This window comes from Danio rerio, chromosome 9 (assembly GCF_052040795.2).
Source record: "Danio rerio strain M-AB ecotype USA chromosome 9, GRCz13ab, whole genome shotgun sequence".
NCBI lineage: Eukaryota > Metazoa > Chordata > Actinopteri > Cypriniformes > Danionidae > Danio > Danio rerio.
This window is the reverse complement of record NC_141029.1, coordinates 46,439,970-46,467,231: the sequence shown is the minus strand read 5'-3', so window position 1 is coordinate 46,467,231 and position 27,262 is coordinate 46,439,970. Positions and strand designations below refer to the sequence as shown.

At 33.0% G+C, this 27,262-nt stretch overlaps 1 protein-coding gene across 4 annotated transcripts in view; it reads left to right on the top strand.

Annotated features, from left to right (window-relative positions):
• pde1a (phosphodiesterase 1A, calmodulin-dependent) overlaps window positions 1-27,262 on the top strand; it is a 259,650-nt gene that overhangs the window by 165,664 nt on the left and 66,724 nt on the right. Inside the window, exon 2 of one of the 4 annotated variants that reach the window (XM_087268395.1) lies at window positions 7,607-7,870. The exons of the other annotated variants lie outside the window; for them this stretch is intronic. Within the exon in view, the coding sequence (XP_087124521.1) occupies window positions 7,818-7,870 (53 nt within the window). The 5' untranslated portion in view covers window positions 7,607-7,817. The remainder of the gene's footprint in view (window positions 1-7,606; window positions 7,871-27,262) is intronic. 4 annotated transcript variants of the gene reach the window in all.

Genomic DNA, 27,262 nt, shown 5'->3' with positions numbered 1-27,262 from the left:
CTAGAACTGTGTTTCTCAACCATGTTTCTGGAGCACCACCAACACTGCACACTGTTTATTAAAAGTTTTTTGTACCATAATATACACAAAGTCCCTTTAAGGCAGGGGTGTCACTCGGTTCTGGAGGGCCGGTGTCTTGCTGAGTTTAGTTCCAACCTGCTTTATCACACCTGCCACACTCTAAAAAAAATATTGTTTAGACAAAACAAACAAAATTAATGCAACAGTTTGCATTAATATATTGAAGTTATGACAACATACAACAAAATGAAGTTCAGACAACAAACTTTATTATGTTAGCCAAATCGTTTCCTCTTCAATCAGAGGCATTTTACATAGCAAAACCTTAAAAGTTCTCAATTTTTTTAAATTAGTTTTTTATTTTAAAATTGAAAACAAATCCTGTGTTATGTAATTAATTACATGCACATTTTCAAGTTTAGAACCTCAACTAAATTAAGTAGCCGAAATTGTTAGAATTTTTTTTGTTTGTTTTCAGATTTAATGTTTATGCTTGTAAGAAATACATTTAACATTTTTGTTTTTCAGTAGTTTTTTATTTGTATTTAACCACAGGTTTTCATTGTTTTACAAAACAAAAACATGTACTGTCCCATATTATCAGTTTAAAAAAAAAAAAAAAAAAACATCAGTGTGTGGACTTAAAAATACAAAACAACTCCATTAGTGTGAGTTATCAACCCAATTTCTTTAGTTTGCTACAAGCTAAATATTGTTTTAAAGTAACTGACAGTTATATTTACCTTTATATTAGCTGCTTTTTTAATTGATGTAATCAATATTTTCCTGTTTTAAAAACTTAATGAAATTATTCTGGTAATTTAAAAGTTTTAATCTTATCAGCATTTTAGAATATTTTAAGTTACAAAAATTTATTAAAATATGTAGTTGTAACAGACCTCTTGAGTTATTTTTTTAGAGTGCAGGGAGTTTTTAGTATATCTAGTAAGAGCTTGATTAGGTGGTTCAGGTGTGTTTGATTAGGGTTGGAGCTACACTCTCCAGGACACTGACCCTCCAGGACCGAGTTTGGTCACCTCTGCTTTAAGGCATGGGTCTTATACTCGATTCATGAAGGGCTGCACTCGGCACAATTTTGCTTCAACCCTAATGAAGCACAGCTAATCCAGCTAATCAAAGTGATCAAAACTACTAGAGACTATTTGGAAGGTGTGAGTTGGAGCTAAAATCTGCAGAGCTGTGTCCCTCCAGGAACTGATTTTGACACCACTGCTTTAAGGCAGGCCATTTCACTTAGTGGCCATCTTGGAAACGCCTCCCGGGCAGTATGCTTGATAATTCTATATGAATTTTATCTGATATCTTAAATTCTCCAAAACTCTTTGCCAAGCTTACGATTACATTACATATTTGGAATCACCAATAAAATGAAACAACAACAACTGTCTCGTAAGTTTAGTTTCTAAATTTTCAAATCAAACAAAATCTGCATATTTTCAGGGTGCCCAAGCTAATGCACATGTGCACTCGAAAGGAACGAGATCACGACACCAACCTCATTTATGGCCATTCTACACGTTATCATCCTCTGGATAATAAACGTCTGATCGCGCTGCTCTTCTGAAGTAATCTACAACTTGGTCTTGGTGGAGAATCTCCTCCAGAAATAACAGCCACTTAAGTAGTTGCTGCTGTCATGTGACATGTTTGAGATTCCAATGTGTTTGTTGACCACCAATCTGTCGTAAAAGCACATGTCTGATCTGAGCTTCCCCCAGGAGAAACGTCAGTCTATAGCAAAGGTGGGCAAACTGCGGCCCGCTGAACACTTTCATTCGGCCCGCGAGGGAGTTTTTAAAAGGCTGCCTCTGAGTAACGGTTTGGTTTCATAAATAGTAAATAAATGATGCAATTACAAGTGAATTTAATGTGATGGCAGTATTGCACGCGGTACAGTTAGTACAACCAGTAAAACACACTCTCGGAAATTAAAATGCACTCGACCGTAAATGACTGAAAGATTGACTCTGAATGTCGTGTGTTTAAGGAAGAATGGACAACAAAATACTTCTTTACCATTATCAGACAGAAAGCTTGATGTTTAATATGCCAAGAAAGTATTGCTGTTTTTAAAGACTACAACCTAAGGGGCTGATCACACCGAACACGCATTAGAGGCACCTATTTTAAATTTTTTACTGACCGCCGAGAGGGTTTTGCGCGCTGCTTATGCGCCCTGCGCGCCTCGCATTTTTGCAGTAGCAGACTCCAGACTTTGACACCCTTGCTAAGAGAGGGGACCAGGCTCATTGTTCACATCAACACACTCATAATAACATGACTTAGAATAACAAAGACGGAGAATCTTCTTCCGTTTTATCTCATAGTTTTATGCTTGATATGAGCATATTCATAAAAGCTTAAATGAGATTGTTGTGAATTTGACTTAAATTATATAATAATTGCTGATTAATGTGTTAATTTTTGTCATAGAATATATTTTCCATGCATACATCCACTTTAAAAAGTTCCTTTATCAAAGATTTGTGGTTTTATTAAGTTTTATGATGATTGATCTGTATTTTCTAAAAGCAGTGCAAATTAGATTGATAAATTTGACTGAATAGTAATTTTTAAGAATTATTTTTAGTGTTAATAATATGAGATTTTTTCTCTTAGACTATCTTTTCTATTCTCTGTAAAATCTATTACATTATTATTATTATATTTCATAAATGATTATTTTATTGTTTTATGATGATTGATAAGTAAACATAAATAGCAGTGCAAATTAATTTGACTTGTAAATTTGACCTACAAATATTTAAAAAATCAGTTTTGTGTTAATGTGACATGTTTCTGTCCAATATTATATATTCCATGCATACTGCCACTATAAATAAGTTATTTTTTGAAGAGTTTGACATGTGGCCCTTCAGTTGGTTTAAAAAAACTTGATGTGGCCATCGGGTCTAAAAAGTTTGCCCACCACTGGTCTATAGTGATCGATTATTGGCTTCTGTACTAGTAGGTGGGGCCATATTCGGCATATTGACCACTACACTTTTCCCCATTCAAAACTCTACGAGTGACATGTCTTGTGTATTCTAAAGTCTTCGATACACAACACCAAACCAGACAATATATCACTATTAACTGTTGAAGAAAGATCAAGCTGCAATTCAAAAGCATAAATAAACTGGGAAAAATAAAAACATGACTCACAAAATATAGAAAACTGTAACTTTACGAATATTTTTTTTACAGTGTAGGTGCGACTTTTAGTGAAGGTTGCATTTTCAGGTACTCAATACTGCATATTTTGAACAGTTGACACACTAACTTCTTATTAAAGATGGATTTAACGATCCAGGGGAGAACGTATTCGCCAGCAATGTTGTTTTTTCCTCTTGATGCATGTCCATCTGTTAGTCTGTGAGATTGACACTCTCTCCTGAAGATCACATTAGTGTTTATAAGCGTTCCTGAGTCATCAGTGAGCTCTTCACGGCTCCACTCCTCCGGCTAAAGAGCCAAAGTTGCTTTTGATTAAACCACGAGAGACTCCTCTGAAGAGGTCATATCTTTCTTGTCTTCTGCTCTTCTTATCATTTCATGTTCTCCCTCAGGTCTACTTATAATGTTAGCAAAGTTTTAGCAGTGCCAAAAACAGTCAGTATTTAGTTTTCCATGACAATTTTCCACTCTCTCCCTGACCCTTTGACTGCGTCCAAACCAGGCATGATGCAACAAGCTTCAAGTCAGTTTGTCTTTCCACTTGCAGACAATGTTTCACAATACCAGATCAGCATTTTGTGTTTTATTTGAGCTTGCATTAAACTGTTTAAAAGTTACAGTATGTTTGCCAAATACAGCAAAAGATGAATTAAAATCATATTTGCCATAACATGATTATTTTAAACTTAAATCTTCAAAGCACAAACGCACTCCGCTTTGCATAACTTCGTCCATTTTGTTCTTTAAACGAAACCAAGTTTAAATTTTGAATGGTTTATTTTTTTGTCAGGACACCTTGTTTAGTCCCTGTGACTGTAGGACGCTGGTTTTAGTGGTGCTTTAGCTTAAATTCCTGTGGTAAAATGAAATGGAATTTAAATGAGATCTTCCTGTGTGTTTCCTCAGAAAATGACCTCAGCAGACTCGCTTGTCTCTTTCTGAGTTTTAAAAGGGATCCCTCGATTTGCTAATATGCCAATCAAAAATCAATTATTGCAGTATATAAGAAAGTTGTAGAAAAATATTTCAGTACTGTGTTTAAGGTTGCTGTAAATTTTAGTTTTGTTTTAGTTTGCTGTATTAATAATTTTCAGTAGTTTTAGTTTATTAATAGTTTTCGTTAGTTTAGTTTATTTTATTAATAATTTTTGTTAGTTTTAGTTTGTTTTATTAATGGTTTTGTTAGTTTTTGTTTGTTATTAATGTTTTTTTTTTGTTATTTTTAGTTTATTTTATCAATGAATTTGTTAGTTTAAGTTTGTTTAATCTATGGTTTTTGTTAGTTTAAGTTTGTTTTTAATTTTTTTTTTGTTATTTTTGTTTTTTTGTTATTTTTGTTATTTTATTAATGGTTTTGTTAGTTTTAATTAAGTTTGTTATTATTGTTTTTTTGTTATTTTTAGTTTGTTTTAGTTTGTTTTATTGATGTTTTCATTAGTTTTAGTTTATTTTATTATTGGTTTTCGGTAATTTTAGTTTATTTTATCAATGGTTTTTGTTTGTTTTATTTTGTTTTATTAATGGTTTTGTTATTTTCAGTTTGTTTTTATTAATGGTTTTGTTAGTTTTAGTTTAATTTTATTTATGGTTTTTGTTAGTTTTAGTTTAATTTTATTAATGGTTTTGTTAGTTTCAGTTTGTTTTATTTATGGTTTTTGTTTTAGTTTTGTAATTAATGTTTTTTGTTAGTTTTAATTTGTTTTATTAAGGATTTTTTTGTTTGTTTTAGTTTGTTTTATTAATGTTTTTGTTAGATTTGGTTTGTTTTATTAATGCTTTTTTTAGTTTTAGTTTGGTTTTAAAGTTGTAAACATGTTTCTGTTTGTTTTTTGAGTGTTTAGTTTCAGTAATTTTTGTTTATCAGAGTTAGCAGAACACGTTCAGAGTCGACCAAAGCAAACTTTAGTGTTTGCATAGCTTACATTAACTCTTGTGGTAACCTATTAGTAATAACAGTAAAATGATAGTTTTAACAGACACAAATCCCAAAACCACACAAATGGTTAATGAATAAAGTAAATGAACAAAACTAAAATGAATAAAAGTACTTAAACGAATAAAAGTAAAAAAAATTCTTCATATAAAAACATATTGTATGTAGGTAAACATACCCTATTTATAATTATAGTTATTATTATTTTCTTTTTGACAAATGCAGAAAATGTCTGTAAAAATTTCATAACTGTAATGTCCATCAGAAAATAAAGTAATTGTAATAGCTGTTGAAATGCAAACATTTAAAACTGTTTCCCATTTTAAAATCACCTGTCAAACATGCATGGACATGAAAAACACATGAAACCTTTTCTTGGTGTAATTTAAGAGAATTAAGTGATCTTGAAAACTACAAGTCCCACGTGTGATCCAAATGTGATGTGTTGTTTTTTTGTTTGTAAGGGCTTTACTGCCTATAACTTTGTCAAGTGCACTCCACTAAAATGTTAAGTATGTTAAGTAAATAAAAGAATTACTTTGTCTCTGTTTTGAAGTTCGTATTTATTTGTGCACTCTGAGTTCTGATGAAAGATTTCTGTGGTATATATAGTGGTACTATGGTGCATAGTAAAAGTATATAGTTGTTATGGGATAAAACAGACATGTGTCTTCTTAGATGTTTATCCTTAAAATAAAATGGCCTCACTTCTCTTGTGTGTCTCTTTGTGAAATTCAGGTGTGATTCAGACTGTTCTCAGATTTACCAATATACTAAATGTCAAATGTCAGAAAGTTGTAGAAAGCTTAGAATGATAAATTTTAGCATCTAGGGTAGTTTTGTGTGTAAAGTACATTTGTCAATTTGTATGTTCTTTTAAATTCGCTATTTTCTTTTTTTTTTTTTTTTTTTAATTCTTTATTATCTGTTTTTGTCCTGCCATTGTCATTCTCTCGCTTTGTGGAAACTTGATGGAAACACATTCCTTGCAACCATAAAAATATCTTGCAGACACACAACCATTAAATACAATACAACTACCTCCAAAGATCTGCATCAGATTTTCTGTTGTGTCTGCTAATCACAATTCTGTTAAATTATTATTATATACAGTTGAAGTTAAAATTATTAAATTATATATACAGTTAAAGTCAGAATTATTAGCCCCCCTGTTTATTTTTCCCCCAATTTATGTTTAACTGAGAGAAGATTTTTCTAAAACACATTTCTAAACATAATAGTTTTAATAACTCATTTCTAATAACTGAATTATTTTATCTTTGTCATGATGACAGTAAATAATATTTGACTATATATTTTTCAAGACACTTCTATACAGCTTAAAGTGACATTTAAAGGCTTAACTAGGTTAATTAGGTTAACTAGGCAGGTTATGGTAATAAGGCAAGTTATTATATAACAATGTTTTGTTCTGGAGACTATCGAAACAAAATATAGCTTAAAGGGGCTGATCATTTTGACACTAAAATGGTTTTAGAAAAAATAAAAACGCTTTCATTCTAGCCAAAATAAATCAAATAAAACTTTCTCAAGAAGATAAAATATTATCAGACATACTGTGAAAATTTCCTTGCTTAGTTAAACATCATTTGGGAAATATTTACAAAGGAAAAACAATTCAAAGGGGGCTAATAATTCTGACTTCAACTGTGTATATATATATATATATATATATATATATATATATATATATATATATATATATATATATATATATATATATATATATATATATATAAATATATATGTGTGTGTGTGTATATGTGTATATGTATGCATGTATATATATGTGTGTGTGTATACATGTGTGTATATATATTTTATTTTTATTTTATTTTTATTTTTTTCAAATATTTCCCATGTTTAACAGAGTAAGGAAATTTCACAATATTTCCTATAATATTTTTAGAATCAGAGAAAAAAAATTAACCCCAAAAGTTTTTTGGTCTTAAATCACTCAGATGAGATCAACTGAACAAATCTACTTCTTGATTTTCAAATCAGATCAGCATCAGCCACTTGTGCTCACATTTCCCATTATACCACATCTCAAGAGCTCACAATGCACATCTGGAGAAGTTGTTTTAATTAAAAAAATTAAAAACACACTACATTTGCAAAGTGCACCAAAACATAAGGAAATCTGATTATTTTTAAGCGCACACCTCCAAAACAAGATCCCACTCTGCATCGCATAACTTTGTCCACACATCACACTATAAACGCAATCCAGGCTGTGATATAATTACTGTTTCCTGACGTGGGTCCAGCCCATTTTTAATTTTTTTGGTTTTTGGACCAGACCCTGTCCGCCAGCATTAATTTGCATGCTTGACAGCTTTTCTGGAAGGCAGAGCGCCTGTATGGGACATGACTCTGAGAGGAGGCAGTCGTTTAGCTCTGTCTTTTTTTTTTTTTTTGCATGTGGGACAGAGAGAGATAAGAGTTCAGCGCTGGTGCAGGAGCTCCGGCTCTCTCCAAGTTTAGCGTTTGGTGTTTGCCCGAGCGTTTTCTGTGATGTGGCCTCCGTGGCCTTTTGCACTGGGCCGTCGGTGAGAGAGAAAGAGGAGAGCGAGGCTGGAAATCAGGCAGAGCTCACAGCAGTTAGGGACAGTCTGACTGAAGCCTGGACTTGTGCTCTTAAATGGATGAGGATGTGACCATCAAAAGAAAGCTTCTCCATAGACCTATCTTCAGGTAAGAGTGTGTGAGGGGGATTGACCTTTGACTTCCATGTCGCTCGGGTTTAAAGGGAACTTTTGTTTTGAAGTCGCAGAGTTTGTGGTCTTGTGCTTTATGCTTCAAGTTTCTTTTGTGGTGCTTTAGCATGTGTTGCTGTTTCTAGAGAGCAGCGAGGTGGAATGAAGATCAGATTGAGCATTTGGGCTGTTTTACCTGATGATTAACTCAGATTTGTGGATTTTTGAAGAGATCAGCCAAGGTTATTATAGTTTTGCATTTTTTAATTTGGTTTTTATTTCAATACTGTTTTTAAGTTTGCTGTAAATTTCAGTTTGGTTTTAGTTTGTTTTATCAATGTTTTTGTTAATTTGTTTGTATTGTTAATGGTTTTTAGTTAGTTTTAGTTTGTCTTATTAGTTTTTTTGTTGATTTTAGTTTGTTTAATTTGTTTAATCATTGGTTTTTGTTTGTTTTAGTTTGTTTTTTAAGGGTTTTTGTAATTTTTAATTTATTTAATTTGTTTTATTATTGTTTTTGTTAGTTTTAGTTTGTTTCATAAATAGTTTTGTGGTTTTTAATTTGTTTAATTTGTTTTATTAATGTTTTTGTTAATTTTAGTTTGCTTTATTAATGTTTTTTGTTTGCTTCATTTGTTTTATTAATGTTTTTGTGGTTTTTAATTTGTTTAATTTGTTTTATTAATGTTTTTGTTAGTTTTAGTTTGCTTTAGTAATGTTTTTTTGTTTGCTTAATTTGTTTAATTAATGTTTTTTGTGGTTTTTAATTTGTTTAATTTGTTTTATTAATGTTTTTTGTTCATTTTAGTTTGTTTTATTAATGTTTTTTGTGCTTTTTAATTTGTTTAATTTGTTTTATTAATGTTTTTGTTAGTTTTAGTTTGTTTTATCAATGTTTTTGTTGTTGTTAGTTTGTTTAATTTGTTTTCTTATTGGTTTTAGTTAGTTTTATTAATGGTTTTGTTAGTTTTTGTTTGTTTTATTATTGGTTTTGATAGTTTTAGTTAGTTTTATTATTGGTTTTGTTAGTTTTAGTTTGTTTTAGTTTTGCTTTTGCCCTCAGTAATTTTATGTAAAGAATTATTATGTTGTGTATATGTATTTATTATATTTCCATTTTGTCAAGCTTCCTATGGACAGTTGTTGGGAATTAGCAAGTTTGCTAAAACACTCTAACAAATGCATTTGGTTGTCCATTGTAATTGTGATGTCCATGTCAATTAAATATTAATGGTTTTGTTAGTTTTAGTTTGTTTTATTAATTGTTTTTGTTATTTTTATCTAGTTTTATTAGTGGTTTGTCAATTTTAGTTAAGTTTTAAGTTGTTGAAATTATTGTTGTTTTAATGTATTTAGTTTCAGTAATTTTAGTTTATCAGTGTTAGCAGATCTTGTTCAGCAAGCTTGTATACAACCACAATACACTTCTACTCGTGTGATATATATATATATATATATATATATATATATATATATATATATATATATATATATATATATATATATATATATATATATATATATATATATATATCCCCCACAGTCCAAAAACATGCAGTATAGGTGAATTGAATAAACTACGTCGGTGAATGAGAGTGTATGGAAGTTTCCCAGTACTGGGTTGCTGCTAGAAGGGCATCCACTGTGTAAAACATATGCTGGATAAGTTGGTGATTCCGCTGTGGCGACTCCTGATGAATAAAGGGACTAAGGAAAATGAATGAATGTAGACAGCATTTTCAGAGTGTAAATAATGCATCTACAGTCATGCCAGAAAATGTTCATACTCCAGGCAAATTATAATATAAAGTTTCTTCTATTGAACCAGCTTTTTTTACACCAGAATTTTTTTTTTACCCAAAAGATAATAACATGATCTACAAGAGGAATCATTGTGGGGAAAAATATATACACTTCTCTGCTTTTATTTACATTTTAACAACAATTTTAAGTCAGAATCTGCAAGGGTATGAATAAATTTGGACTTGATTGTATATGTTAATAAGTTAAACTACTTAACCTGATTAAGCTTTTGAATGTCACTCTAGGGCGAAGCAGTGGCGCAGTAGGTAGTGCTGTCGCCTCACAGCAAGAAGGTTGCTGGGTCGCTGGTTCAAGCCTCGGCTCAGTTGGCGTTTCTATGTGGAGTTTGCATGTTCTCCCTGCGTTCGCGTGGGTTTCCTCCAGGTGCTCCGGTTTCCCCCACAGTCCAAAGACATAAAGTACAGGTGAATTGAGTAAGCTAAATTGTCCGTAGTGTGTGAATGTGTGTGTGGATGTTTCCCAGAGATGGGTTGGGGCTGGAAAGGCATCTACTGCGTAAAAACTTGCTGGATAAGTTGGCAGTTCATTCCCCTGTGGCAACCCTGGATTAATAAAGAGACTAAGCCGATAAGAGAATGAATGAATGAATGAATTTCACTATAAGCTGTATAGAAGTGTCTTAAAAATATCTAGTAAAATATTATTTACTGTCATCATGACAAAGATAAAATCAATCAGTTATTAGAGATGAGTTATTAAAACTGTTATATTTGGAAATGTGTTGAAAAATGTTCTCTCCATTAAACAGAAATTGGGATAATAAATATACAGGGGCTAATAATTGAGACTTTAACTTTATATCACATACAGGATTCACTACACCCAGGGTTAAAGTAATTGTAGAAATCATAGGTCCTGGGTACCTTTACTCTGTCCTCTGGTGTGGACCTTATGGTAAAAAGTACATACAGTCAAGCCCAAAGTTATTATCATAGCACTTGAACTCATACAGTATGTGATCGAACAAAGGTCAACAGAACATCTTCTCAATAAATGCTGTTTATTTTGCTTGCAATAGTGATGGAGTAAACATCTGTTGAGCATTTTAACAAAACTTTTGATTCCAAATGATGTTTAACAGAGCAAGGAATTTTTCACAATATTTGCTACAATATTTTTTCTTCTGGATAAAGTATTTGTTTTATTTTGGCTAGAATAAAAGCAGTTTTTAATTAACTTTAAACCATTTTAAGGTCAATATTATTACTCTTATGCAGTATTTCTTTCTATCTAGTCTACAGAATAAACCATCGTTATTCAATGACTTGCCTAATTACACTAACTTGCCTAATTAACCTAGTTAAGCCTTTAAATAGCATTTTAAACTAAATACTAGTGTCTTGAAAAATATTTAGTAAAATATTATGTACTGTCATCATGGTAAAAAAAAAATCAGTTATTAGAAATTTTAAAAATCAACTGCAAAATCGACTTCAACTGTAGTTGCAAAGTCAACAATATCTAGAGGTGACCATCAAAAACAAGTACAACCAACAAAACCAAGTCCATTCAGTCAAACTCTCTTCGCAAACAGTGCATCTAAAGCATGACTTTGATTCCCAGGGGCACTTTCAACCTTATCTGCTTTTGCTCTGTTATCAGCCAGAGCGCATTTCAAAGGAATGGGAGCAAAATACCCTTCACTAAATGCCCCCGTCTAATGTGGTTACTCAGTCATTAGAGGCAGAACATTAAGCTGGGGTTCATTGCATTGCTCTGTTATTTCAAGCAGGTTGCTAATTGCTATTTTTTTTTGCATATATAAAACGGAAGCAGATGTGCAACAGGTACTTCTGCATGCTTTTGTCAGGCATGTCGGTCTCAAAGCTGGTTTGCATTCTTGAGCATTAGGAGATACTGGCTCCGTTTCAAAATCTAGCAAGCTGCCTGTGTACCTAATACTCAGGGTACTAACTGGTTTTGGATCTCATAAGTGATGGATTTGGAGTGTGCTACATGGATATCAACAAGTGCGTCATACAAATTGCAGTTCTCACGCAAAGCTCAATTGATTTCAGTTGAGTTTGGTATTAACATGTTGATACGATAGTGATACTGTGCTGTATATGCATACAATACATAAAATGCAGAGGGATTTGGTTGAATGCTTTGAGCTGTTTTTATAGTTGAGCTTTTTGTTATTGAATGAATTATACTTTTTTTTTTTACAACAAATAGAGTATTATACAGTAATTTACAAAAATATATGCCAGAGTGTACATAAAAAACATTCAGTAATTAAACATCTTATATTATCTGCTATTATCTAATATTACAAGTCTTCTTTGAATTTTTATTAACAATATTCTCCAAACTTGTACAGTAGCCCTTATTCTCTTAAAGAAAGTGAACAAAATTGGCTTTGATCCTGTCCATTTTTTTATGGATATGAAACTTTCCCATAATAATAATAAGTTTTACTAGAAAAAATCATTTCTTTTACATGTATTGACATAATAAATGCAAATATCAAAATTTTGCAATTTGAATACAATATTTGTTTTCCTTCTAAGAAAAATTTTCCACATCCACCCAGAAAATCCTTGTGTTTATACAATCACAAAACATATGGACAATAGATTCCATTTCCATGCAACAAAAATCATATAATAATAAGAATAATAATCAATATCCAAATTAAATCTCGCTAAAAGCTCTTTAGCTGGATAAATACAATGCAAAATTTTAAATGTAACTTCTTTTAATTTATTTATACAATATATTTCATAAGAACGGCATGGTTTTTTTCCAATTTATTTTTATAAATGCATTGGTCAATTTTCAATAATTATACATGAATAAATTATACTTTTTTGAATAGACTTGGGGTGGCACGATGGCTCAGTGGTTAGCACTGTCGCCTTACAGCAAGGAGGTCAGTGGTTCAGGACCAGTTGGCAATTTATGTGTGGAGTTTGCATGTTCTCCCCGTGTTTACGTGGGTTTTCTCAAGGTGCTCCGGTTTCCCCCACAGTTCAGAGACATGCGCTATAGGGGAATTGGTTAAACAACTGTGTGTGTGTGAGTGAATGGGTGTGCATAGGTGTTTCCCAATACTTGGTTGTGGCTGGAAGGGCATCTGCTGAGTAAAAATATGCTGACATGGTTGGTTATTCCGCTGTGGTGAGACCCCTCATAAATAAGGGACTAACCCAATGGAGAATGAATTAATGAATGAATCGAATTGTCACTGAGCTTTTTGAAATGTATAAAGGGATTTACACACATACCCTTGTACATTGTAGGATTTTTATACTTTACAAATATTCCCCTCTCCTAAACCCAAACAATCTACATTTTAACATGTTCAAAATACTTCATTCTGTTTTATTTATGAGCCACTTCCCTCTTTGGTAGCAAAACGTGTCCCTACAATGGCAACATTTACATTTGGGCACACTCGGTCCCCACAATGTTAGGAATTTAAGGTTTACTGTACACACACGTAAACAAAAATACATTTGTTTCAATTCAGTCCAATTACTTTTTTATTTTAGTTTTAGCTTGTTTGGGACTTTTGGTACTTGTGAAGCTGCGCATCAATGGACTTGCTCTTTAGTGTTTGGACTTTCAACAGTGAAAATTAAACCACACTGAACTGAACTGAACTGAACTGAACTGAACTGAACTGAACTGAACTGAACTGAACTTAACTGGAATTCAACTCTGAAAACTGGTCTGACACAGTTTCAATTCACTAGAACTTCTATGTTAAGCTGCTTTGACACAATCTACATTGTAAAAGTGCTATACAAATAAACAAGAATTGAAAAGATTTAATTAATACATGACACCAGTAATGACTAAAGGAGCCATTGTTTTTAGTTTATCCAATAAGTGATAAAGGCTCTGTTGATTAGCATTACACCTTTACAGTATAATTATACATTATTCTCATGAATGATGCAATTGTATGTTTAAGCTCTTCACATTTCATCAGCCAAACATTTCTCTCTTCTTATCATTCAACTGCAGCAATAGTTGAATTAATTTTTCCATGTAAGAGGTTTTCTACAAGTTTGTAAGATTTATGGACATTTTGGAAGTTTTACTATGAGTGTTGCTTGTATGGTACAGAGTACGCTTCCTGACAAAAGTCTTGTCGTCGATCTCAGTTGTAAGAGCAACAAATATTAACTTGACTTCTAGTTGATCACTTGGAAAAGTGGCAGAAGGTAGTTTTATCAGATGAATCATCTGTTGAACTTCATCCCAATCGTCACAAATACTGCAGAAGACCTATTGGAACCAGCATGGACCTATGATTTTCAAAAAAATCAGTCAAGTTTGGTGAAAGAAAAATAAACATTTGGGGTTACATTTGGTATGAGGGCGTGCAAGTGGATGGCAACATCGACAGCCTGAGGTACTGTATCAAGACATTTGTGCTGCCCATTACATTACTGTACAAACCACAGGAGAGGGGAAATTTTTCAACAGGATAGCGCTCCTACTCATATTTCAGCCTCCACATCAAAGTTCCTGAAAGCAAAGAAGTCAAGGCACTCCAGGATTGGCCAGCCCAGCCACTAGACATGAACATTATTGAGCATGTCTGAGGTAAGATGAAGGAGGAGGCATTGAAGATGAATCCAAGGCTTGATGAGCTCTTGGAGTCCCGCAATAGTGGTTTCTTTGCCATTCCAGATAACTTTATTAATAAGTTATTAGAGTCATTGCAGTGATGTATGGATGCAGTCCTCCAAGCTCAATGGGAGTCATACACGATATGCATTCTTCTTCCACTGTGCCATGACTTTATATTCTATACTGTACATTATTTCTGTTAAGTGACAAGACTTTTGTCTAAGCAAAGTCAGACCTTACTGTCCTAACTGAATCATTAAAAATCAAAGCCTGATCATATTTTATTTTGGTTAAATAAGTGCAATCTAGAGGCATTTGCCTTTCATATAAGCCACTTCTGATACCAAATGATCAACTAGAAGTCAAATTATTATTTGTTGTTCCTAAAACTTTATAAGCAACAAGACTTTCATCAGGTAGTGTATACATAAAAGAAATTAAACGTGAGACCGGTGCAATATTAGCAAATGTGTGTACTGTTCTTCTTTAAATATCCTGTTTACAGCCAATAGTGCATTGCAATACCTTTAACTAACACAATAACCATTACTTTTTAATATATCACACTTATTGCCAATACTAGTAAATTGCACACTTTATTTTACATCTACTATTTCTGTTTTATTTCAGTTTCAATATGTTTTAGAAAACAGCAGGTGTAGTGACTTTAAAAGTTTTGGCATTTCAATTATCCTGGGATGCATTTTGTGTGTGATTCTCCTTCTGTTGTTCTTTTGCTTGGTTTGTTTTTTACCCCTGATGTTTCTCTTGAGGTTCTTCTCCCTGCTGACATTATCAGCTTGCATGGGAATTGAATCTTGCAGGCATTGCTTTGGAAATGAGGCTTTTCCAACTATTTGTTTGCAATGACTTCACATCCTGCATGTACTGTAACATCCTATCGGCCAGTTAAGATAACATCTGCTGTCCATCACATAGACAACTTTGATGCATTGACGTTTATGAGGAGCAAACAGATCCTCTGAATCAGCCATCATTCAACATTTATTTATTTATTAAAAGGGTTATTTGTAATATGAAAAATGTCTGTTGCATAAAATTCTTATTCAATCTTCAAAACTATGCCAAAGAGCCACTCCTCGTTGTAGAATTGAAAATTTCATTTCAAAAGAAATTATTAAAATCATAAATGAGGTAACAAAGGTAAAAAAGGTTCAAATATTTTATTGTTACACATGTTATTGTTTTGCAAGTTATGTTATGTTACGTTCATTATATTTTATTATATTATAATATAATAAATTATGTTATGTATTGTATTGTATAATATTAAACGTTGTTACGTTACATAGTTTTGTCATTATATATATTACATTGTTGTCACTTTACTCTGTTATTATTATATTATATTATATTATATTATATTATATTATATTATATTATATTATATTATATTATATTATATTATATTATATTATGTTATATTATATTGTTACGATACGTTACATTACGTTATGTTATGTTTATTATATTATTATATTGTATTGTATTATGTTATGTTGTTATGTTATGTTACGTATATTATATTATATTACGTTACATTATGTTATTTTTGTTATATTCTGTTATATTATATCATATTATATTATATTAGAATAGATGAGATTATGATATATTACATTAAAAATATTAATTTTATTACATTACATTATATTATATTAAGTTATGTTATGTTACGTTACGTTATGTTCGACATATATTATTATATTGTATTGTATTATGTTATGTTGTTATGTTATGTTACGTATATTATATTATACATTACATTACGTTATGTTATTGTATTACATTGTTATGTTATTTTCATTCTATTCTATTCTAAAACAATATATTATATTATATTATATTATATTATTTTATATTATATTATATTATATTATATTATATTATATTATTTTATATTATATTATATTATATTATATTATATTATTTTATATTATATTATATTATATTATATTATATTATATTATATTATATTATATTATATTATTTTATATTATATTATATTATATTATTTTATATTATATTATATTATATTATTTTATATTATATTATATTATTTTATATTATATTATATTATATTATATTATATTATATTATATTATATTAAATTATATTATATTATATTATATTATATTATATTATATTATATTATATTATATTATATTATATTATTTTATATTATATTATATTATATTATTTTATATTATATTATATTATATTATATTATATTATATTATATTATTTTATATTATATTATATTATATTATTTTATATTATATTATATTATATTATAATATTTTATATTATATTATATTATATTATTTTATATTATATTACGTTACATTATGTTATGTTCATTGTATTATTATATTATCTTATGTTGTTATGTTATTTTGCGAATATTATATTATATTATACATTACGTTGCGTTATGTTATTATATTATATTACGTTATGTTATGTTACGTTATTTTCATCGCATTCTATTCTATTCTATTCTATTATATTATATTATAAAAATTTAATAATTTAAAAACTGTTCAAAAATGAATAATTGCATCTGTAAAGATAGCTGCTCAGTTTTTTGTCGTTGTTAAATATTGCTCAATAAATTTGAGTCTGAAGATTGTTTTGAGAAGTGTGGAGGGAGCTGTCTGGGGAACGATGACTAAATTCGTAAGGTAGATTAAACAGTACCTATCAGATTGCATTTTTCGCAGATACAATCATATTGTCAGGGGAAAACAGCGGAGTATTGTACATATTTCAGAGCTGACAGCAAGCTGTTCAAAATTCATAACAAAGCACTGAGGATGTAAATTGAATTAACTCCTTACATTTGACAACAGTTTCCCCAGTTAGGTAGTGGAACAGGATAGTTATCCTATATTAGAAGACTTATATAGACTAAATTTACCCTGTATAGTGGGACTGTAGGACTGGACAGCCTGCACGACAGTTCTTTGATCGAGACGACCATGATTTCGGTTATTAAGCGTGCTTATAGAAAACACATTTGTTTGTAACACAAAACAGCTGCTTGAGAGCAGGCACAGATGTTACATAAAAATGTGCTGAGCAATATTTAAAATGTATTACAGGCACAGCATTGCAATAATCAGTCAGTACAATTATTGCTTTTATTCAGTCAGCATATAATAAATTGGTTAGCATAAAGACATTAATGAAGTTAGAGACATTGTTTTAAATGCCGTTCTTTTGAACTTTCCTTTAATTACAAGCTTAGGTTTTTACTCTGATAAATAATGCACACTTATTGCCTTAAACCTCCATTAATCAGCCTAATAAGCTTCTTTAGCTTTTGCTTTTCAAAAAAACTATGTGATTTGCTGTGGGGATTATACAGTGTATTTTGAGATGCTTTGTGTTTTTATGTTTTAGAGATGACAATAATTTTGTCCCAGGAGATTCACACTCACCGGCTACTTTATTAGGTTTACCTTACTAGTACCGATTTGGACCTTCTTTTGCCTTTAGAACTGACTTAGTCCTTCATGGCATAGATTCAGTGAGGTACTGGAAATATTCATCAGAGATTTTGCTCCATTTTGACATGATGGCATGATGCAGATTTGTCGGCTGCACATCCATGATGCGAATCTTCCGTTCCACCACATCCCAAAGGTGCTTTATTAGATTGTGATCTGGTGACTGTAGAGGCCATTTAACTACAAAATTGTCTGTATAGTGTGGGTGTGGGTGTGGGTGTGTATGCATCTTTTCCAATACTGGCCTGTGCAAGGCAAGGCAAGGCAAATTTATTTATGTAGCACATTTCATACACAGTGGTAATTCAAAGTGCTTTACATAAACAGTAATAAAAAAGACAAGTTTAGGAACATAAAATTCAGACAATAAAAATAATTAAAAACAGATAAAAACAAATTAAAATGAGTTAAAACAGGCTATAAAGAATGAAAAAGAAACTGAAAAACATAATAGTGCAATCTGTCACTACGCAGCACAGTGCTCATTCAGTAAAGGCACAGCTAAACAGATGTGTTTTCAGTCTTGATTTGAATGTGCCTAATGTTGGAGCACATCTGATCATTTCTGGAAGCTGATTCCAGCAGCGAGGAGCGTAGTGGCTGAAGGCAGATTCACCCTGCTTTGACTGAACTCTTGGAATTTCTAGTTTATATGATCCTAATGATCTGAGTGATCTGTTAGGTTTGTATTCAGTGAGCATATCTGTAATGTATTGAGGTCCTAGGCCATTTAGTGATTTATAGACCAGTAATAATACTTTAAAATCTATTCTGAATTTAACTGGCAGCCAGTGTAGAGACCTGAGGACCGGTGTGATGTGCTCTGATTTCCTGCTTCTGGTCAGAATTCTGGCCGCAGCGTTCTGGATTAGCTGTAACTGTCTGACTGTCTTTTTGGGAAGGCCAGTGAGGAGTCCATTACAGTAATCCACCCTGCTGCTGATAAAAGCATGAACAAGTTTTTTTAAGTCTTCACTGGAAACAAAGCATCTGATTCTTGCAATATTTTTGAGATGATAGTATGCTGATTTACTGACTGCTTTGACATGACTGTTGAAACTCAGATCTGACTCCAGAGTCACACCAAGATTCTTCACCTTATTTTTTGTCGTTTGACCTTTAGAGCCAAGGTACGCATTCACCTTGAGAACCTCATCTCTGTTCCCAAACGCAATGACTTCAGTTTTCTCTTTGTTTAACTGAAGAAAGTTTTGGCACATCCAAGTATTAATTTCATCAATGCACTGGTAGAGGGTGTCAATGGGGCTGTAGTCATTAGGCAGTAAGGCTAGGTAGATCTGAGTGTCATCAGCATAGCTGTGGTAGGAGATTTGTTTCTTTCTCATTATTTGGCTCAAAGGGAGCATTTAAAGGTTGTGGTTAAAAGGGCATCCGCTGGGCAAAACAGATGCTGTAACAGTTGTTGGTTCATTCTGCTGTGGCAAGCTCTGATAAATAAGGGACTAAGCTGAGGGAAAATGAATGAATAACATTCTTTTACTCCAAACTGACTTCATAATATTAGTTAAGTGTTTGAAATAAATCCTTCTCTCCGATGATTATATACTGTAGTCACGTGTTTATTAGCCATGCTGAATCAATGAAAACAACAACAAACAAGACAATAGATTTTATTATGAATACAATTTTTCTTTGATCAAAATGTTATATTCATGAATGTGAATACACGATAAGCCACTTTTACTTGTTTTCATCTGTGAAATTAAAATAATATTTTAAGAGTCCATTGAAAATTCCAAAAAGTGTAAAGCTATAAAGACATTTGATCTATTTGAAAAGTATGATATTGATAATTGGTGACTCTTTTGTACATTCATTTTATTTTTAATTGTAACTTTATGTGTAATTGGGCTCTAAACTTTTATTTTCCTGCTTTTATATTTTTTCTAAGCCCCTGTCACCCACTCATGAGTCTTTAAGAATACATTGTGTCAGTTTTCAATCTGCTGACTTCAGAAACGCATCCCTTTACATCAAATTTAGTCAAGGCAATGACACAATTAGTGTCATTGAAACAAGTAGTGAAACAAGTAGTTTCCATTTAACTCATTTTAGATCAGTCACTGTTCTTGTGTTTAAATGGGAATGACGGGGCAATACATTTAGGATGATTGTGCTCCTGCTGTTTTACCGAGTTTGTCATATGTTACCAATACACTGTTTGATTAATTTACCTTTTCATGTGTTGATACTCAGGAGTTTGTGCATTAATTGCTCAAATTAATCACAGGCACAATGACTGTCTCAGTCATTTACCAAATTAATCCATCAGTTTATAGCTTTATGACATGACATTTCATTATAATAAATTGATGGAAAATGAGAAAGTTTTTTGAGGATTTTGTAGTAAAAGGTTGTTTATATTGTGTACTTTTAACGTTTTAAGTTGTAAGTTGTAATGTACATCATAAATGTTATACAGTACATTCATATGCAGTATAGTAATCAGACTACAAAGGGAAAAACAGGGTAAAAAACAACCTACATAAATAAACCTACAAATACCATAGACAAGTACCCAAGTAGACAAAAAATATGATCATAGACATAAAAACTATACAAATAAATAAATAAATAAATAAATAAATAAATAAATAAATAAATAAAAGATTTTAATATAAGATAATAAATTAAGGACAAAACAGGATTAAATCTGGAATTTTTAACATTCTGGTTTGTCAAAGTCAAAGTTTTTTAATTAATTTCTTTAAAAAAAATTTATAGAGAGAGAAGAGTGAAGAGTGTTTCTACAGGTGGTTTGTCAATCCCACTCACCTGTGTGAAGCACACTTCATAAATGCATATGTTTGAATGTATTTTAGTTCAATTGATTTTCCTGTTTTAGAAGTTAAAGCATTTCATTGTAACTTGTTTTCTCCAAGGGGATATTGATTTTAGACAATGATACACTTTAAGACAGACCTGATGTGAGCTCTGAGGTTGTTAATTGACTGCTTTTGTCAAATCCTTCTGTTTGCGTTAATTCAGATGAATTTTAAGACAATCCAAAAGCAAACCATAGCAATCCAGTTATAAAATCAATCCCCAATAGACAAATTCAAGCCATACCTTTAACTTTTACTTATTCAAGATGCTGTCTAACTTGGATATATGTGGTCATGGAGTTTAAAGGACTATTGTTTCTCACTGACGGTCCTTAAAATGGTGTTTAAAAAATTAATAACTGCTTTTATTCTAGCTGAAATAAAACAAATAAGACTTTCTCCAGAAAAAAAAATTATTATCAGATATACTGTGAAAGTTCTCTTGCTCTGTTAAACATCTTTTGGGAAATATTTAAAAGTGAAAAGAATATTCAAAGGGGGGCTAATAATTCTGACTTCAACTGTACAGTCAGTGTTTAAATGACCAATTTTAAGGGACAGTTCACCCAAAAAAATGTAAAAATTTACTCACTTACCTGGGGATACTCATCCCAAGGCCTCTAGAGATTGTGCAGTGCCATTGATGTGATCAAATACCAGTAAAGAGATGATGCCAACAACAGAGCAATAATAATCTAGAGGTGTCAATAATCCTGGATCAGGCTGTCTCCAGATGTGGTCATGGAGGAGTGGAGAGCATGAGACTGATTCCTGAAAGACCCCAGTGACAGGCGAGTCTTCTAATTGATCCCAAGGGCCAGTCTGAACACCTGGCGGTGACCTACTCACACTTGCAGCTTGTTCGCGATGGAAGTCCAGCGTTCTCCAGTCTCCAGCACCTAGACTGCAGCTCTGCACAAGAAGTCTGGCCACAGGAGAAATGGTCATGCCCAACTGAGCCTGGTTTCTCTCAAGGTTTTTTCTTTGACTTTCATCAATTGACGAAGTTTTGTTCCTCGCCACTGTTTCCACTGGCTTGCTTGTTTTGGGACTTGTGGAGCTGCGCATCAAAGGATTTGCTACACAGTGTTTGAACTTTCAGCAGTAAAAATTAAACCACACTGAACTGAACTAAACTTAAATTCAACTCTAAATACTGGACTGACACAGATTCTTTTATGTTAAGCTGCTTTGACACAATCTACATTGTAAAAGTGCCAAAGAAATAAAGATGAATTCAATTGAATTGAATCATCCTTTACTGGTTTCAAACCTTTATGAGTTTCCTTCTATTACTATATACAAAAGAAGATATTTTGAAGAAACTTGGAAACATGTTACTATTGACTTCTATAGGAACAACAAATACTATGGAGGTCAATGGTTAAAGGTTTCTCTAACCACCTTTTACAAGTACATATTTCAAACGGTGAGTGAATGATGACAGAATTTTCATTTTTGGGTGAACTATCCCTTTAAGATATTTCATCCTTGTTCTTCTTCAAAAAGAACTTGACACTTTTTTTTTTCTTCTCTATTTACATGAGTTTTTGCAGTATAGATTTGTCCTTCGCTGTCTATGATCTCCCACAGTTCTTTGTCTTTCAGTGGTTCATTGAATACAAAAATGCGTTCAGAAGGAACTGTTGAAAAGAGCAAATAGTGTATATATGCTTGGCTGTCTCTGAAGCTCACTTGCATTTGTTCTGGATCATTTGACATGATGTTATGGTGCCTTTGGTGGCGGATGTAACGAAAGCTTGTTTACACAATGAAAATGAAACAAGATGGGCGAATTTCCTTTCTCACAAACCTTTACCCTGTTGTTTAGGTGTTGTTATAATTGAACTGACTGAATGAGTGGTAACCTCTATGACCCTGGGCTTGTTTCCAATTCAAATAGGCAGATGTTAAAGTATGAGTTTACCAAGAAATATATATTCTGCCATAAAATACTTTAAACCAAACTGCATTAGAGACCACTGACTTCCATTATGGCTTTTTTTTTCTTTTTATTTATTATTTTTTTATTTTATTTTACAGATCGACCCCTTTCCCAACAATTTAACCCCTTACAGATGATGGAATAAAAATAGTAATGTAAAGTAGAGCTGCACAATACACTACCTGACAAGTCTTGTCGTCTATCCAAGTTTTAGGAACCTCAAATAATAACTTGACTTCTAGTTGATCATTTGGTATCAGAAGTGGCTCATATGAAAGCCAAAGACTTCTAGATTACGCCTATTTCACCAAAATAAAATATGATCATGCTTTGATTTTTAATTATTTCATTAGGACAGTAAGGTCTGGCTTTGCTTAGACAAAAGTCTTGTCGCTTAACAGAAATAATGTACAGTATAGAATATAAAGTCATGGTGCAGTGGAAAAAGAAGGCATATCGTGTATGACTCCCATGAGCTTGGAGGACTGCATCCATACATCTCTGCAATGACTCAAATCACTTATTAATAAGGTCATTTGGAATGGCAAAGAAACCGTTCTTGCAGGACTCCCAGAGTTCATCAAGATTCTTTGGGTACATCTTCAATGCTCTCCTGTGGTTTGTAATGTAATGGGGAGCACAAATGTCTTGATACCTCAGGCTGATGATGTTGCCATCACACACCCCTTTACTGAATGTAACCCCAAACCATGATTTTTCCTTTAACCAACTTTACAGATTCCTCCCGAGGCCCTCCAGCACTGGCTCTGCAGAGGAGTCACTCGCTCTCCCATTACGTTGTAGGTCTGCCCTCTGGTCAGCCCGTGTTTTGGGTATAGATGCCCATTATGCGTGATCCCCACTAGGCGATCCCATATGCTTATTCAGCCACGGAGCAGTCCCCCTTCACAGGCAGACCCTTGTCTTCCCTCTCCGCTAACCCTCTTATTATATACGTTCTTCCCCTTCTCAGGGCTAGTCCATATATTCTGCCATCATATCTCCCCATTTGGGTAACAGGTGGCCTCCGCAGCATCCTCCCCTTCGGGACTGCACATTTTCACAATGTATTGTCGTATTTAAATTCCTAGAAATTATCTAGACGATTGCGGCTCCCGAAAAATATATCTAAATCTGTAAATATTCTTTGAAGTGGGATAAGTAAGAGCCAGGGAGCACATTGGAACACCGAGCCTCTTCTATGATGCAGGTGCGCTTACGCTTGCCTGGCAAACCTCTCATTGGAGGCGGAGTTAAGGTCCAGTCATTATGGCGTTCTCCAGACATTTCCCATAAGTGGATTAATTCCACTATATTATTGGAGTTCCCTATCCGAAGAGGAACTCTCTGGTTACTAAAGTAACCCTCGTTCCCCGAGGAGAGGAACAGAAATGCTATATTGCATCGCCATAATGACTGTCCCTTAGCTGTATCTCTTCAGTTTAAAAAAGGATGCCTCATCTTGCTTTCACTGTGCTTTTATGCTAAATTGATTGCAACAAGCATCAGGTGTGCAAGCTAACGCTGCTAATTAATTGGCATTTCATTGGCCCATTTACATACTCTTTCTGACGATTGGCTTTCTGCACGAAATCCCCATACATGGATTAATTACACTATAGCATTGGAGTTGATTTCACAGTCTATACTGTATATATAGCAAACACCTATATTAGATCTAACCTATTTTATAATTTTACATTAGAATACTATCAAATTTATAGTTTTGGAAATTACAAAAAGAATAAGCAGTAAACTGAAACTACTACATTTGATGATTTTCATTGATTCATGTTTGTTTCATTAATTCAGTGTCATGTTTGTTACCTTGAAGTTGCTTTGTATTTATCATTTTATTTCTACCGTGAAACCCAAAATTATTCAGACATTTCTCACGTCATCACGGCTTATTCGCTATACAGTTTAGAAAATTTGAATAAAAGAGGAAGTCCTCAAATATTCACACTTAAAGTTATGATAATGTCAGATAGCTTTGATAGAAAGATGTAATGGATTGCAATCAACCTAAAATAAATCAAACAATTCTCTGTATGACCTTTACCTCAGTGACTTATTTTTAATTAATATTATTAATATTTATTGTGGCAAATAATATCCTGAACAATGTGCTCCTACAGGTATGGGTGATTTTTTTTATATATATATAATTATTAGCTTTAAATGATCACATTTAACTGACAACGTTATTTTCTGAACATCAGCTAAAGTCATCCGCATCCCCCAAGGGCCGGGGATTTACATGGCATGAGCTCAGGGAGATGTTTAACAGAGATAGAGTCTCACGCAGTAAATCAGTGCTCTCCGTGCTGCCAAAACACAACTAGACCAACGTTACTTAAGTTTAGAGCCTCAGCTTAACTGCTCCAAATGGGAACCCAAGAGGTTCGTTTACAACCCCAGTGTAAACCAACCTGTCCTGTGGGCATTAAGATGTGGCATTGGCCCTTGGAGGCCTTGAAGAAACTAAGGCTTGTGAAGAAGGGGATGTTTGTTTAATCAGAGCTGCGTTTGGCTGGAGGAATTGCTCTCTGGCACTGTAATGCAGACTGCTTATGTCAGCCTGGCTGTACCACGTCACCGCAGGGCATGAAGTTCTCTTGTCAAGTACATGCACTCAAATTCTAGCAAGGGTTATGGGCCTGGCAGGTAGGGTAGGTGGTATAACAGTAAAAACGCTATGAACGACAAAAAATGAACATACCTATACAAAAATGACCATAACTATACAATTTGGAATCAAAAGTCTTATGAAGAGAACTTGAAATTTGATTAACTGGGGTGAAATGCTATCCCAATCCTGACCAACATGCTGGGGAAACATGGGGCATCAGAACAGAAAAAGCTAAACTTGCAGTAACAGTGGAATTTGTTGTGCAATACTGTCTACTTGCCTATTTATGAACTTTTTAAATGTAATTAATTGTAGTTAGGGATGTAACGAAATGAAAATTATTTGCCAGAGCAGAAAATTCTAGACACACTTGGTTGAAAACCTAATCTGAAAATGCTTTATAATAATTTTTTAAGTAAATAATGTAATCGTTTAAAAATGTAAAATTTTTACTCAATAATATAAATTCTACTGAATTAAACAAATAGAAAAGCGACTAAAATAACCACCTCAGTAGTGCTTTTGCAAGCAGCAGGAACAAGTTTACTACATGGAAATGTCCTGTCGGCACATTATTTATATTTACTTTGTTTTAATGTGGCTTAATGTTAATGTGGCTCATCCACAGATAAATATGTGTGTACTTAAGCGCAATATACAGAGTGGAATATTGAGCTGTTTTGACACCACCCTGTCAATCAAATTATGTAACTACCATAAGAATCAATATCTTTCAGGTTGCACAATATCATCCTCTGAATAATGCAGCATCCAATCAATCTTCTGAAGTAATTTACAGCTTATTCTTGACAGCAAAATGACAGCGACCTTTTTGTTTAGTTTGCGGGTGTTCAAGTGAGTGCTGTCGTGTGCTTTATGTTTGAATGGTGAAGGCTTTTATTTCATACAGATTACAAAACCGGATAACATTTGTTTTCAAGTGGAGCTGGTTTATTTAAGCTTTATCAAGCACTAAGTCAATCAAACTTTATTTATATAGCACCTTATTACAACCAGGATGCTGCCCAAATTGCTTTACCATCTTAAAAACAAAAATTTAAACATTAAAACACAGAAAATTATAAGAATACAAATTTAGCAAGTCTAAATAAATAGGTTTTGAGCTTAGCTTTAAACAGTGCCACATCTGTAATGATGCGAAGTTCTAAAGGCAAGGTGTTCCATAGTTTTGGACTTGCTACTGCAAATGAACGATCCCCCCATTGTTTGTACCTAGGAAGGGACCTCCAGCAACAACTGTCTTCGAAGTCGTCTTAACAACACAAACACTGCTGTCATCGGAAACCCCGCCTCTGCTTTTATTTGATTGGAGAATAAAAAAGATGACGTGTTTTTTCCAGTCTGAGTTGACTTTTTTTTTACAGCTGCAGGTGCACAGTGCACAATGTCAAAAACGCAAGGTGCAGCAGGTGGTTAAATTGTGAGAAAAATGTAAAAAATCTATGCAAAAAAGCTCATTCAGTGTGAACAAGGCCTAAAAGTGTTGGACTCAAAGCTCGCTCTTCTCCATTTCTGTAATTATGGTCAGGTCAGTGAGGGCTCCTCTGGGTGCCATCTTTATGTGGTGAGGAATGTAGATCTGCTGAGAGGTTGGCAGCAGGTCTTTTCTGTCTCTCCCTTGAGGGACGGTCGGTGACGGCAGCGGCTCTGATTTCAGGACGTTTGTGCGCAGAATGGCATGGCAAGCTCATGGGAAAATGTTTGAGGTTGACCTTCCTCTGTGCTTGTGTGGCTGGGGCAATGACGGCCCGCCGGCTGCCTGTGCCAGCGACTCACTGCGGCCACCGCTAGTGACGGGGAGAAACTTCCCCTTTGCTTTTCTCCAGGACTTTTCTCATGCACCCTTTGCCTTGCAGGAAGACTTCTTGAAAAACTCTAAAGCTAAACTTCCAGGGTTTGTTTAGTTTCAAAGTCACTAATCTGACATGGGTGGGTTCACTGAGTGAGCTATGAAAAAACCCAGTGGCTCTAGATTTGGAAAACAGGGATTCAGAAAAGGGTT